The 13,601-nt window shown below is 37.9% G+C and overlaps 2 protein-coding genes across 3 annotated transcripts; one reads left to right on the forward strand and one right to left on the reverse strand.

Moving 5' to 3' along the window:
- Window positions 1-1,121: 1,121 nt before the first annotated feature.
- Window positions 1,122-4,061, forward strand: ppp1r15a (protein phosphatase 1, regulatory subunit 15A). Its single transcript, XM_053233184.1, has 3 exons — window positions 1,122-1,355; window positions 1,946-2,954; window positions 3,548-4,061. Exons 2-3 carry the CDS (start codon window positions 1,962-1,964, stop codon window positions 3,779-3,781), a joined length of 1,227 nt encoding a protein of 408 aa, XP_053089159.1. The 5' UTR covers window positions 1,122-1,355; window positions 1,946-1,961; the 3' UTR covers window positions 3,782-4,061.
- Window positions 4,062-4,772: 711 nt separating this feature from the next.
- Window positions 4,773-13,601, reverse strand: acer2 (alkaline ceramidase 2). Of its 2 annotated transcripts, none has more exons than XM_053233185.1 (6): window positions 13,014-13,601; window positions 12,612-12,669; window positions 10,823-10,964; window positions 10,531-10,668; window positions 6,550-6,687; window positions 4,773-6,325 (listed from the first exon to the last, which is right to left on the reverse strand). In XM_053233185.1, exons 1-6 carry the CDS (start codon window positions 13,116-13,118, stop codon window positions 6,139-6,141), a joined length of 768 nt encoding a protein of 255 aa, XP_053089160.1. In that variant the 5' UTR covers window positions 13,119-13,601; the 3' UTR covers window positions 4,773-6,138. The 2 variants fall into 2 exon arrangements, with proteins under 2 accessions (XP_053089160.1, XP_026792445.1); XM_026936644.3 differs by having other exon boundaries at window positions 12,612-12,726; window positions 13,014-13,584.

The following is a 13,601-nucleotide window of genomic DNA, read 5'->3' on the forward strand; positions in this document are numbered from 1 at the left end:
CCTGAATATGTTTTCATGAAGATTTTTACCCTTATTTTTGGGACACTTAATTACAATTAACACTAGGCCTAAGTATTTTAGATAAAATTTGTCTCAGCTGGATGTCTTTTTCACTGGCATAGCTGATGGTTGTAAATAATTCTTATTTGTTGGCAAATTTACTTTTGATCTAATACACAGATGTCTTTGCCTCTAATGTGCACTAAATACAGCTCTCCTTCATTTAGCTTATTATTCTTAGTGGCATTTAATGGGCTCTGTTTACTAGATATTTAAACTAATTACTGTTAGTGTTGTTACTTTCATATGTGACATGTAGATGAGGATTTTTTCCCCTTTTTCCTCTGAACAAGTTTTGAATTTCACTTTCCATGTTAGGTTATGATGAAATCCAGCTTCAGTCCTACAGTATTATTTATTTATTTATTTATTTATTTATCTCTATCTATCTATCTATCTATCTGTTTACTTATTCATTTGCACAATTGCAGGAACAGGAATATTACATTAATCTTACAGTGCACGCTGGCACAAGAACAGAGCTCAGAGAGACAAAAATGAAAACAAACCAACAAACAAATAAATAGCATAAACATAAGATATTTAATGAGTAATGGATATTACTTATTGTCTATTAATTTCAGTACTGTTATGGGTTATGTGTAGCCAAACACTGCTGGTTTGGTTTCTACAGGGCATTATGTAGTCCAGCCTCAGTTCTACAGTGGTTAATTAATCACTAAATAAATGAATGTATTAATTTATTAGATCGTATAAGAACAATTGCATGGACAGGAATAACAAATAACAGAGCATATCTTATGGACTCAACATATTACGTAATTTGTATTCATTATTTTCGGTCCATTTTTTGGTGGTGTGTAGTCACGGTTTTGTTTTCTTTTCTCCCAGGCTGGGTTTTGTTGTGAATTTTGATTTCCATTTTAACGTATGACGAAACTCGACCTCAATCCTGCACCGCTGCTGTCTCTGTGGGAGTTTCTCGAAACGTCACGAGCACATTCTGGTCACGTGACTTTCGGGTTCCCATGTTGGGGGAAATCTGCCTCTCCCGCCTCCTCCTCCTCGCGCTGACGTCAGCGCTCTCTATATAAGCAGCTGGTGTCGCTCACAGCATTAGACACAACAGCCAAGAAAAGAAAAGTAGATGAAACATAAAGGCAGCGAGAGACGTTCATGAGCGAAGACACGGCGGATTATTTCTTCATTATGGCACTGCTTCATTCAGGGAAATCAACGACTTTTGTCGATACTTTCAACAATTTCAGCATTTCATCCCGAAATCTTCACTGGAGCGCGCGCCAGGCAACTGGCTGAACTGTCATTTATCAGAGGTGAGAGCTGGCAGCTTTGTGTTACTCGGATAAATAAGAAATAAACATTTTATTTATAGTATATTTTAGAGATATTAGAAAACTTCTAATAGTTGGGCTGTTGCCTAGGTTACCACGCAGCGTACGTGACTAAACACGCCGTGAGAGTGACTAATGTCACGTAGGCCAACGTCATGTACATGACGTAGTGACCTAAACATTGACTAGACTGTAATCTCCATAAATAATATTATTATTTAGAATTCGAGTATTCACAACAAAAATAGCATGACGTAATTAATCTTACAGAGGATTGTACATGATTCTTAGTATGTTGTGAAAAATTCTAGGTCTTTGAAGACTTTTTTTTTTTTTTTTTCAAATTTGTTTCTTTAAAGCATGAAAGCTTTCTTTCTTGTAAGGCTATGATCTGTATCATGAAAAGGAAATACATGAAAAGTTAAATGTATTTTGGAGGCTGCTTATAAGCTGTAATATCTTCACTTAACAACAGAGTACACCTTTTTCTTTAAAATATTTTAAGAAAAAATATTTTTCTAGTCCATTACAAGGACCCTGTTATAGTAATTTCACTGTTTTTACACTTACAGAGTGAGTGTGACTGCGATGGCATCATTTTCCACCTGTTTACGTCTTCTGTTCTGTTGTTGGGGGTCACCACAGACAGCCATGTACCACCCTTCCTTGAAGAATCTTGATCTTTATCCTGACATGACAAAGACAAGTGAAAGGCGTTCACTCTGCTCATACAGGGGAAGGTCCGTCCATTCTGTGTTACAGAACATTTGCTTTTTTCTGTGTGAAGTCCTCAGGAAAGTCATCCATCACTGTATGAGTGTTACAGAGCTACTAAACATGAAGATGTTCTTCTTGTGTACCACAGAAAAAGTGGTCATGACGGGCAAGACGAAGAATAGAACCGTACAGGTCAAAGACTGGCCTGAACACGAGACCTGGAACGGCGAAATCAAAATGGCCACCATTTTCAGTAAGACTGTTGATCCACAAATGAAGGTGATGATCCAGTCTGATCAGCTGACAGTGGCAGAAGTTCTGCTCTCAGACTGGCTTGAATGTCAGTCTGAAGAGCAGGATGAAAGTGATGATGGTAGTGATAGTGAAGCAGAATGGAGTGAGGAAGGAGAATGGTCAGATGTCGGAGATTCAGAGATGTCCTCAGAGAACAGAGAGTTATGGGAGTCCTTCTTGAACAACAGTGATCCCTACAATCCTTTCCACTTTTCCTGCCCTACTGAAGATAAAGTAAAGGCTTTAGACAGTGATGATGATGATGATGAGGAGGAGGAGGAGGAGGAGGAACCTGTTCCTCCTTGTCCTCAGGAGAAAGATGAAACAGAATGGAGTGAGGAAGAAGATTCTGATTGGTCAGATGAAGGTGATTTAGAGATGTCTGCAGAGAGCAGAGAGTTATGGGAGTCCTTTAACAGTGATCCCTATAATCCTCTTTGCTTCTCCTACCCTACTGGAGTCAAAATAAAGCCATCAGAGATTAAACAAAACCACACCCATTCAAGCCCCACAGCCAATGAGACTGAGGCTCACAATCCTGAACAGAGCACAAAGAAACGCGCAAAGAAGGTAGATATTACATCAATATTACATCATGCGTTTATTCATATGTAATCCTATGGCAAAAATATGGATATTTAGATATAACAGTTGAGTGATTTTCAATATTATGACTAATGTTTATCTTTATCAGCTTGTATATTAATCTCCATCAAAAGACTCTAGTGAATATTTTCAGTATTAAGTGTAGGTTACAGAAAAAAATTCCTAGGGCTGTTTGCTGAGAATAGTGATGCAACCGTGTGCAATTCACAGGAAAGGACATTTAACTCCAACTTAGCCGCTCTTGACTACAAAGAAATATCATGATCTCAGTTCTTCAGAATGTCACATCCAATGACGAGGCTCAAATATGACTCATTGTATGATAAATACACACATGTATTTCATATGTGCACTCAAGCATGTACACCTTGCTTTAAAAGATAAGTTGTAAGATGTAGGATGTATGCTCCCAGCATCATACAGTTTATTACAACCCTGCTTCAACCCTGTTTCTTGGAAGAGGTTTCTGAGTTTTGTTCTGCGTACTCTCATTGCACCATGTTGGCATGGTAATTTACCTGTCAGAATTTTTCTCACTCTGTAATTGTGATTTTCAGGTGTGTTTCAGTGAGAAGGTGACCATCCACAACCTCGAGGCATGGGGCTTTGCAAGCCAGGCAGCGCGAGATGGGTCGTGCTGGATGGAGCTGGCGAGAGATAGAGAGCGTTTCAAAAGGAGAGTGGAGAAAACTGGAGAGATCATCAGCCCGTGTCTCACAGCTCAGCACAGAGCCAGAGTTTTCGACAGACTACTGTTGAACCACTCTGACAGCATTTTAGCAGTTCAGTGATGGCAAACAACTAAAAAATTATGGCAGCTTTTTTTTTTTTTTTTATGCTTTTGTTTTATATGGTGCTCTTGTATTTACCTCAACACACTGAAGTTACTGCACTGGGATAATCACTTTTTTTTGTTGGTTCTATTAGTGTGACTAAGTTTAGTTTTGCACTGTTCTGCAAATTTGTATTCTTTTTTACGTATTTATAACACATTCCTGAATGTCCACTATGTGGTGTCTTTATTGGGGGAGGGGGATGAACTGAGATTTTCAATAAACATTATGACCTTTACATTTGCTCATTTGGCTGATGCTTTTATCTGAAACATTCGAGGCAGGATACAAGTGTGCAGTTGAAGGTTAAGTGTTTTGCTCAAGGATCCAGCAATGCCAGCTTGGTAGTGCTGGGATTTGAACTCACAACATAACAAATTGTTTGAAAACTAGTAACACTCTGAGAGAAAGGTGTACATGTGACAGACCAGACAAGAGAAAGAACAAGTGGAAGCGACATCATACACAGTACATTAGTACAGTGAGAATGCAGAGTTGGATATTATTCATATGTGCACATACACACATGCCCACTACTCAGTACTTCTCTGTCTGTACTACTTGATAAGAAAATGGACACTCTGTGGAGCAGTGACCATCTGTCTGGGGACTGGTTTGAGATCCACTGATTAAAAGGACAAGAATCATGCATGTTAGAGACAGAGCAGAAAGCTGCTGAAAGTGGAGTAAAGGGTGTCATCTGTGTCGACTACCACAGAGCATTTTAATACCTATCGAGAAAGTTTCTGACACATTTACCCTATTTTAATCCCACACATACATGTTCACTGAAAATGTAAGCTTATAGCAAACTCAGTAGCTCATGAAAAGGTCACTTTAATGGTATATTGAATTAAGATGAGCACTCCAGGTATAACAGAGTTATGTTAAGGAGATCTGAATATATAATACTGCAGCTTTCTTTACATTAAACAAACAACACTGCTGGTAATATGGAACATTTTTATTACATAAATAAAACAGAAAAAGTCATTACATTTTACAAATTTTACAAACATATCAGCAATACTTACAAAATCATTTGTTACAAACAGGAAAAATAGTCTTTGTATGAGTCCTTGTGTCTCCTTTGAGTAGAGGACAAAAAATGTACTGGGGTTTGTGCTGTGTCCCATAAGTGCAGTTATTTTGTCTTCACTCACAACTGTTTTAGATTAAGATCTATACAAAAACAGTTTTAGACATCAATCTAAATGAGGCAATTTGGCCTCTGAAATGCTGATGCCGATGCTGTGGCACTTAAATTTCAGTTTATGTCATAGCAAAACACTGCAAGGCTGGCTCACTGTGAATGTGTTGAGAATGAGATCATGTCATGCAATTTTCTTCCATAGCATGGCTTTCACTCTCTAATATTAAACGGAAATCTGCAAACGGACTTTAGAGTTTCCTGCCTCCATATAACAAAGCATGCATTTATTTTCCCAATACCAAAAGACATTCCCTCAGGAAACATGTGGACACATGATGCAGTAATAGAACCACTAATATAAGTAATGTAATCACTACGGAATTAATTTTTTTATTATTATTTTTTTTTTTACTAGAACACTTGATTATAATGCAGTTCCATGCAATACCTTTCCCAGTACATTGTGTAATACAGCAGCGCAAAATGGCTCACATTCTAACATTTGTGTTAAACTCCATTAAGGCTAAAATATTAATCATTCCTACAGACATACAGTGGGTTCACACAAATGGATATGACTAAAGATTAAACCAGTAAGTTCATGTTCATGTTCATAGCAAAATCAATGTTCATAGCAAAATGACTTTATTTTGAAGGAAAATAATTAATTCTGGTTGAACACTAATAAATTGTGGTTTGATTTTAGTTTACCATTATCATTTTTCACTTCCATTTTTACACTCAAGTAATGAAAATAAGTCTTTAGTATGAAGAAGTAACAATCACACTATTAGAAAGTACTTTGCTAAGGGTTATATGCATTCTCAAATCCAGTGTGCACTGAAGGGTTAATTATGTGTATTGCTGAAAAACTTTTCAGGAGAAATAAAGCATTTCCCCTACAGACCAAAAGTAATGTCTGCGTTTAGCTCATTTTGTGCTTGGTTCCCAAGAACTTCGAAAAAAGTTTCTTTTGGTTTTGTGTTTTTTTTTTTTTTTTTTTTTCATTTTTGGACACTTTTTATAACAAAAATGCTTATGTGAATTATATAAATAAACAATACAAACAGAACACTTCATGAAGCCACTGAATCCTCAGTCTAAAGAATGCTCAGTCTATGAAAGTGCATTGATGTCTGATATTTTAACCAGCGCTGGCTAATCATGTCACCTTGATGGCTGGCTTGTGGTGAACACAAAGCAGAGTTACATAGGGCACTCCAATGAAGGCCCACTTCTCACTGGGCCAGAATTTAACCACCGGGCCTTGCTCTGGAGCTTCAGAGGCTGCATCGAAGTAAGCGAAGCACACACAGCCAAGGTAGGAGGCCAGGCAGATCAGAATGTGCCTACAGATTCAAATAACATTATATTCATTAATTATCAAAACCATCAAAATGCATCTTTAAAAATACTATTTATTTCAATCTAGAGTGAGATTGGATAACTTTGCTTTTTGCTTTCTCTATTTCTAGCTAATCGAAGTACAGTCCATGGAAATGAATAAAATGCAGGTCCTATAGATAGTCAAGTGTGCTACTTGTGCTCAGAGTGGATACAGCTGTGCACTCACCAGGCGCAGTGGAGGTATGGGAAGTTTACAGATGACCACATCTCACAGAAGATACGGTCACTGATCCAACACATGAGTGCTAAAGTCCACCACAGACCAGCGAGGAGGCCCAGCTTAAACACACGCAGATTCTCGCACCTGTACAACACACAAACACATAAACAAACATATTTACAAAAGCTCTCTAACAGTTTTCACTGTCACTGGTTAACAAAGATAAGTGTTTAAGTAGTGTCTCTGTACTGGCCATAGTATCTTTGCCAGACCAAGTCTGTTTGTCTCTTATCTCCACGAACACGTACACAAACACTTTCTCTAACACCAGGAAGTCTCATTTATCAAAATAGGCATACGAGCACTGACATACTGAAACATACATAAACTCAAATTATTTAGGCTCATTTAGCTGATGCTTATTATTAGGGGTGGACAGTAAGCACTACAAGAATTACAGGAGTTCATGGTTCATTGTACTGGAACCTTTTTTGAGTATAAATAAATCATAATAATTTTACTTGAGTTCTTTTTTTTTTTTTTATTTCAGCTTTGCTACATTTATTTCTCATCACCATTGTAGAGTAAGAAAAAAATAATGCTTTTCTTCCTGGAAAACTGTAAACCAATTAAAAGACACTATTTGCAAATTACTGTGAGACCGAAACCTTCTGAAAGAACACACTTCAGGCGCTTAAATGCTTTGGTCAGGCGCTTAAATGCCCGGGACAGTCAAGACTGATGAGCATCCCTGTCTCAATTTATCAGGTATCTTCAGTTTTAAATGCTTCAAAGGAAACACTATGATAATGATCTGCAAATTATATGAGCCAAAACCCATGGAGATATCAGGTATCTAAAAATTAAGACATCTTACTAAACTTCATATATCTAACTGCTGCTACAGTCTGTAAGTAATGCTCAGGAGAATGTGTAAGGGGCATATTTGCTAGATAGCTAACTATGTAGCTATTGACTACTGAATTAACATGAACCTAGCAATCTACTGAAACCCTAACAGCTAGCAACATTACCTTTCTTTATATACTGTTGATAATTGAGGTGTTCACTTCAGTTTCACTTCGTTTTACAGTTTACGGCCCATGTACTGTGAATTTATTGTCCCGTTTTGTGTATTTATTGTCCTGTGAATTTATTGTCCTGTTTTGTGTATTTACTGTCCTTTGCGTTTATTATCCTATGTATTTATTGTCCTGTCTATTTATTATCCTGTGTGTTTATTGTCCTCTGTTTTTATCGTCCTGCACTCATCTCACGCTGTGGTGTATTCCACTTTATGTAGTCTTGCGTACTGATGTGTGTTGCACCATGGTCCTTGAGAAAGGACATTTCATACCACTGTGTACAAGCTCTATAGACAAATGACAATAAAAACCCACTTGACTTGACTTCAGCATAACTCACTTGGTTAGTACACATAATTGTTCAACAAAGCATTCCTCAGATATAGAAAATTTTCAGATTAGTTGTGTCAAAAGTCAGTGTGTGTTTGTACTCTTTCCACAACTGCTTATTACAGAAGGATTTTGTAAATGTTCAGATATTACGGATCAAACTGTGTTACCAAATTATAAGCATCAAGTGACTAACAACTGCCGTCCACAGTAAACACAAATGTGACTCTTCTATCGAATAAAATATGAAGTAATCCACGGTCCAAGTCATAATCCACAGACAAAACCTTACAGTAAATGTGTCAGTTACGGAACTGCAAGGCAAAAAGAGAGAGACACAGACAAATAATTAAGGCTTGTTCTATACATACAGTCGTAAATCTGACCCACAGAGGCAGACGTCTAAGAAGAAGTGTGAGCTTTGCTTGCCGCAGAGTCAGATAGTCATGAACACTGTCAGCATTGTTTAAGCCTTAGTCAGTGACTTACACTTACACAGATACTGGGAACATGCTGACTCGATGATTGCACCTGGTAAACATGCATGCGTAGCACATAAAATGGAGCAGTTTTCACACTGATAGAAGCAGACACTTTTATCTGCATGGTAATCTTACAAACTAAGGCTTTTTATCTCTCTTGTGATATTGCTCATTGCTCACACTCTTTTTATGCATGTTAATGCAATCGAATGGCACTGATTGAAGAAAATCCCACTCATCGCCTCATTGTCTGATGCATTCAGACTGTTCTAAAAAATGATTTACAGACTAGAAAACATAAAGCAGTCAGAGATGCTTTATATCTTCATAGACAATCAAGCCATTCCAGGACACGACTCTGTAGGAATTCGCTTAAATTCCTTCTGGAGGTTTGTTGGCGCCAGCGTAGTCTCCGCTGTCAACTGCATGTTGGCCTCAGTAACTGACACTAAATCCTGAGGCACGGGGTTAACAATGACAGAACATTATGGTCTGCCAAATGCCCCAGCAGTGAGAGAACAGGAAGAAGACATAGGGAGTGGAGGAAATATGGACATTGGAGGGTGTTGAATGTAAGTCAATGAAAAGGACAGACATAAAAGTAGGAACAAAACATTTATGAAGTTCATTAAAATATATCAAGACCTTGGCATCTAGGTTCTATCTGACAAAGCTGTGATTTTAACATGGCAAGTCATAAAGATTTATCCCTCAATAAGTTACAACTTTCCAAGTCTTAGATAGGGAAACCTTGATAGCAGTCTCTAACTTGTTATTATTTCCATCTATCAAACAAATTACACATGTTTAACAAAGAAAGGATGACCTAACCAAAGCACATTAATGAAAAACCAAGGAAAGGAAATCTATAAGCAGGGAAGAAAAACATCCCTGGAAGATTAGTGAGGGATAGAGGATGGGGTGAGGCAGGAATTGCCCTGATTTAATATGATTTATTAAGAAACAGTACTTTAGAGCAAAGACTGTTGCAACTGGTAGCAACATTAAGAAACAAACTGTTTAGACACTATACATCTTGCTGAAGGAAATTATTTCTGTGGTATATAGAATATCCATGTCTATGTTTGATATAGTGCATGTTTTAACATTTTAGAGAAACTAGAAAAAAAAAACAACAGAAAGAATGTAATACAGCTATATAAAAGCCTTTCTTTGGTTTAGATGGATGAAATATTCTGTTTTGTACTCTGGCTTATAGAATCCCTTACACACATAAAAAAGTTACTTATGTGATCCCGTGACAGGTCTCAGAGCAGAAGTGGAACAAATTGTACGTGCATGCTGCTAAACACAGCTGAGCAAAGCAGATGATAAGAACTAGACTTCCTCTTCTGAGAAAAATGACATCATGCTATATTATGTCTATTAAAAAGAGCCTAGGAATGAACACTTGTGGAACATATTGTACACTACAGTGTAACACCAAACATGTAGTGACTGAATCAGGTCCAGAACTTCATGATCAGTTTAATAATGACATGCTTTATACATGTGATTTCAGATCTACTGGATCAGTCTGATGGGTATGAGCTCCCTCTGAACTAAAACTACTTCTTATCAGGTAACAACAGAAATTACACAAAAATATAAACTACTCCTAGCCCATGATTGATTTTCATCTTTACATCTTTAACTTTACTTTCATGGTATAACTAAAGGTGATATAGACCAATTAATCAATCAATCTAACGCTAGAATTTTTGGTTTATGATTAAATAATCTGTCTAGCAAACATCTGCTCATGATGAGAAAATCTTAGCTGTTAAGGAGATTTCTTCACATTAAATGTTTTCCTCTCACTACTCAACTGTCAGTAAAACATTTACTGAGGTGGGGTGAATGTACAAAAAAAAAAAAGATGTATTTTTACACAATGGTGTTTTAGACATCCTAAAACAAAGCACAGCATATTTAACAAATAACTTCACTTCTGGAAAGTCACGATTGTGTTTTACACTTTTTATTTTAGTCCACTAACTGTATTAAAGTATTAAATGCACTAGAATGAAAAGCTCTGGAATGCCATATCATATCGTGAATGTTTCGTGAAAGGTGTTAGGCTCACTGACCTCTTAAGTTCTGTGATGAGAAGAGCTGTGCACGGAATTCCCAGTGTCATTAACGAAATAGAGTTAATAGCTGGCTTAATGAAAGCCAGACCAGTGGTGATCCCAGAGAAGATGCCTACAACCATTTTAAACCTTGACCTGGAGAAACAGATGGACAGAGGAAAGAGAGAAATGCACCATACTTATGAACACAGAGTTGTGGTATAAAATGAAGATACAATAACGCAATAATGTAATTAAATTAACGTGGTTGCTAAACGAGTGCTGTGCATGAGATGCGAGTCAATCTCACCTGTCTCTACGGAAAATCCTGGGCAGGTATCTCTTGGGGAACCACATGCCAATGGCACACATAAGAACCCAGAGTATTGCTAATTCATCCAGCATCTGTCCTAGGAAACTCAGGGTAGCGTGGAAATAAGTGGAGCCAATTCCTGTATAAAATGTACACAGAGTTTCTCTTTCCAACACAATCCAAGCACACAGCATATGACCTACACAGGACAAGGTTTTACTCTCTTGAGAAAGCAGAATATATCAAACTACATTTGTAAACATAAGTGGGAATAGTATGGCTCGTTAGGAATTCCAACTGATGAAAAATGATTCAATTGATGAAAAATGACCTTTTATTGAACCTTGCTTACACAATCACATACACTCACCCTGTTTTACTATTAACAGAAAATTCAAATAACCTGCCAAGCAAGTGTGTATAAGACAGAAGATTTTCTTTCATTCTGTTAAACTGTAGTCACGCCAGTAACTGGTACACAATAAACCCAGAGAAAGCAATTCAAACATTCCGCATGGTTGTGTCAGCATTTTTCCTCCCAAGTACTGCATTTTACTCTCACAAACAAGACAAATGTGTCCTTAAAATAATGACAAAATTGCCACTTCAATTTCAGTGCAGATACAGCTTTGATATAATTAGCAAAAATTGCTGTTTGTTACTATGAGCACTATCTGTCCCTTTAGTTTTGAAGGCAGTTGTAAAATAAAGTCCAATCCTAATCCCTTAAATACACCCTGGTGCAATGACAGGAATGTTTCTCAATCAATAAATGAAAGCATGAAGAACGAATTAAGTCGGCAATCCACCGGGAGTGATTGCACTATGAAAAATATTCTGATGAATCAAATGACTGGTGTTTGCACTGAGTTGGCTGATGTTTTATGTTCTGGCCAGACCAGAAGTTAAAGATACCCTCATGTACTAATACAACACTGTTCCACTACTCAAACCCCAAACACAACCAGCATGAGGGACACCAGTCAAACTGCTGACAGATCAGCAATGGTAAGCACTGTACTGATAAAATCCTAACTGAAATGTGTTTTCAAACAGCGTGAGAATGCCGAATGAGACAAAAGACAGAGGCGACTGTTGTTTTCCAGCAAACTCCTCTCAGTCTGAGGAGGTCAGTGTTCTCACATGTGGCCTTGCTGGTGTATTTATGGCCACCTTAAAATGAACATTCTCCCTAGCTGAGACACGAAAATATTTCCCGGAATAAGAAAGTACATTGAGGGGAACATCACTGGGGAGGAAAAAAGTCAGGAAAGTCATTAAGCTTAAATTTAAAAATAGATTTTATGGAAATTTAACTTCTCTTTTCCTTAAAGGTCACTCATAAACTCGTTGAAAAATCCAACTCGATCTGAGCTGCTTCTAAAACTTTGAAAAATCTGTTAAAACAGAACAGGTCAAGCTGGTGTTTTGAAGAAAGTAACACAACAGTAAGGCAATTAGAAAATCTCCAACTATTCATCTGTTGATTAATTTAGCCACAAATATAGTCTAAGGTAGAGGCAAAGATAGTCTAGCAGTTTGGTGTGTGTTTTGGCAGAAGGTAGCTCAGACCAAGCTGGAGTTCACACTGTAAAAACCCTTCTCACTCATTTATTGCTGCATTGTGGTTCCATCTCCATCATATTAAAAAAAAAGAAAAAAAAAAAACAACTTATAATTTAAAAAAACAAAAGGGAATAACAAAAGGTTGTGACCTCTGCTATTCAGAGCCAAGCAAGTCTTGTGTAAGCTCCTCAGTGAGGTTACTTTAGGTCAGGAAACTTACCAACCACCACTAGGAGGGTCCATATCAGATAGATGCCGCTGTTGAAATGCGTGGCATACTGACGAAAAAGACACATCAGAATAGGGGGCAGAATGAAGAATAAAAAGTTGCTTATCTGAAGAGAGATATAGATGTAGAAAGAGAGGAACTGTGAGTGACCTGGAAGGCAGACATGACAGAGACATGTAGTGTGTGCAGTCTATATTTAACTACAGCTGACAGGATGGAGTGTAGTTTCATCTAAACTAGTGCAAAAACAAAAAGCAAAACAAAAGAAACACCGAGTTTGGGTTATTAATGAAGCAATACATGACTGAAAGACTGAAACGCTATGATGAAACTCGTGAAAGAGTGATGAAGAGTGGTTATAAAGTAATGCGACTGAGTGAAGCAGAGTCGTACCGTGTTGTAAAACTCGGCTATTCCTGGATAGATGAGATAATTCCCTTCACACCAGTCCACCTCTGAGCTCCCAGCCTGGAGCTGATTCCACAAAGGTACACTCATGTCTCTCTCTCACACACACACACACACACGAAGCACACAGCCTCGCTCTTGTCCACATAAACAATCCGCCTGCCTGTGTGAGCTGACTGACAGACTTGTTTAAATAGCTTTACACAAAGAAAGCGCAGAGTTTCGCACCACCAACTCCAATGTCACGGGATTTAACCTGCTTCTAAACCGCGTTTCTGCTTTGCTCGCTGATCTGTAGTTAGTCCACTCATCCGCTCTTGTCATCTTTGTGTCCAGTTCAGAGTGCAAGTCCAGCTCACGAGGACCGCTCGAGCTCCCACTACACTCACGATAACAACACAGCGACATGCGAGCTGCGCATGCGCACTGACGTTAGCGACCACCGTTTCCTGCTTGCCTCGTGTCAGCAGCAGGTAGTTTGTAGGGGACAAAGTTTGCAGCTTGTCTAACGTAAAGGAATGTGCAAGATATACAATACACACATCCTTTAGTCACGGGAACAGGATGAATACC

Source organism: Pangasianodon hypophthalmus, chromosome 4 (genome assembly GCF_027358585.1).
Source record: "Pangasianodon hypophthalmus isolate fPanHyp1 chromosome 4, fPanHyp1.pri, whole genome shotgun sequence".
Lineage (NCBI taxonomy): Eukaryota > Metazoa > Chordata > Actinopteri > Siluriformes > Pangasiidae > Pangasianodon > Pangasianodon hypophthalmus.

What these genes read in the sequence shown, in the direction of transcription:
- acer2 (XM_026936644.3), bottom strand. Translation starts at nt 13,118, where the DNA reads ATGAGTGTACCTTTGTGGAATCAGCTCCAGGCTGGGAGCTCAGAGGTG. An exon ending in TAGCCGAGTTTTACAACACG is followed by an intron (nt 12,727 to 13,013) that starts GTACGACTCTGC and finishes ATCTCTCTTCAG; the next exon opens with ATAAGCAACTTTTTATTCTT. An exon ending in CTCATCACAGAACTTAAGAG is followed by an intron (nt 6,688 to 10,530) that starts GTCAGTGAGCCT and finishes TGTGTTGTACAG; the next exon opens with GTGCGAGAATCTGCGTGTGT.
- ppp1r15a (XM_053233184.1), top strand. Translation starts at nt 1,962, where the DNA reads ATGGCATCATTTTCCACCTGTTTACGTCTTCTGTTCTGTTGTTGGGGG. An exon ending in CAAAGAAACGCGCAAAGAAG is followed by an intron (nt 2,955 to 3,547) that starts GTAGATATTACA and finishes TGTGATTTTCAG; the next exon opens with GTGTGTTTCAGTGAGAAGGT.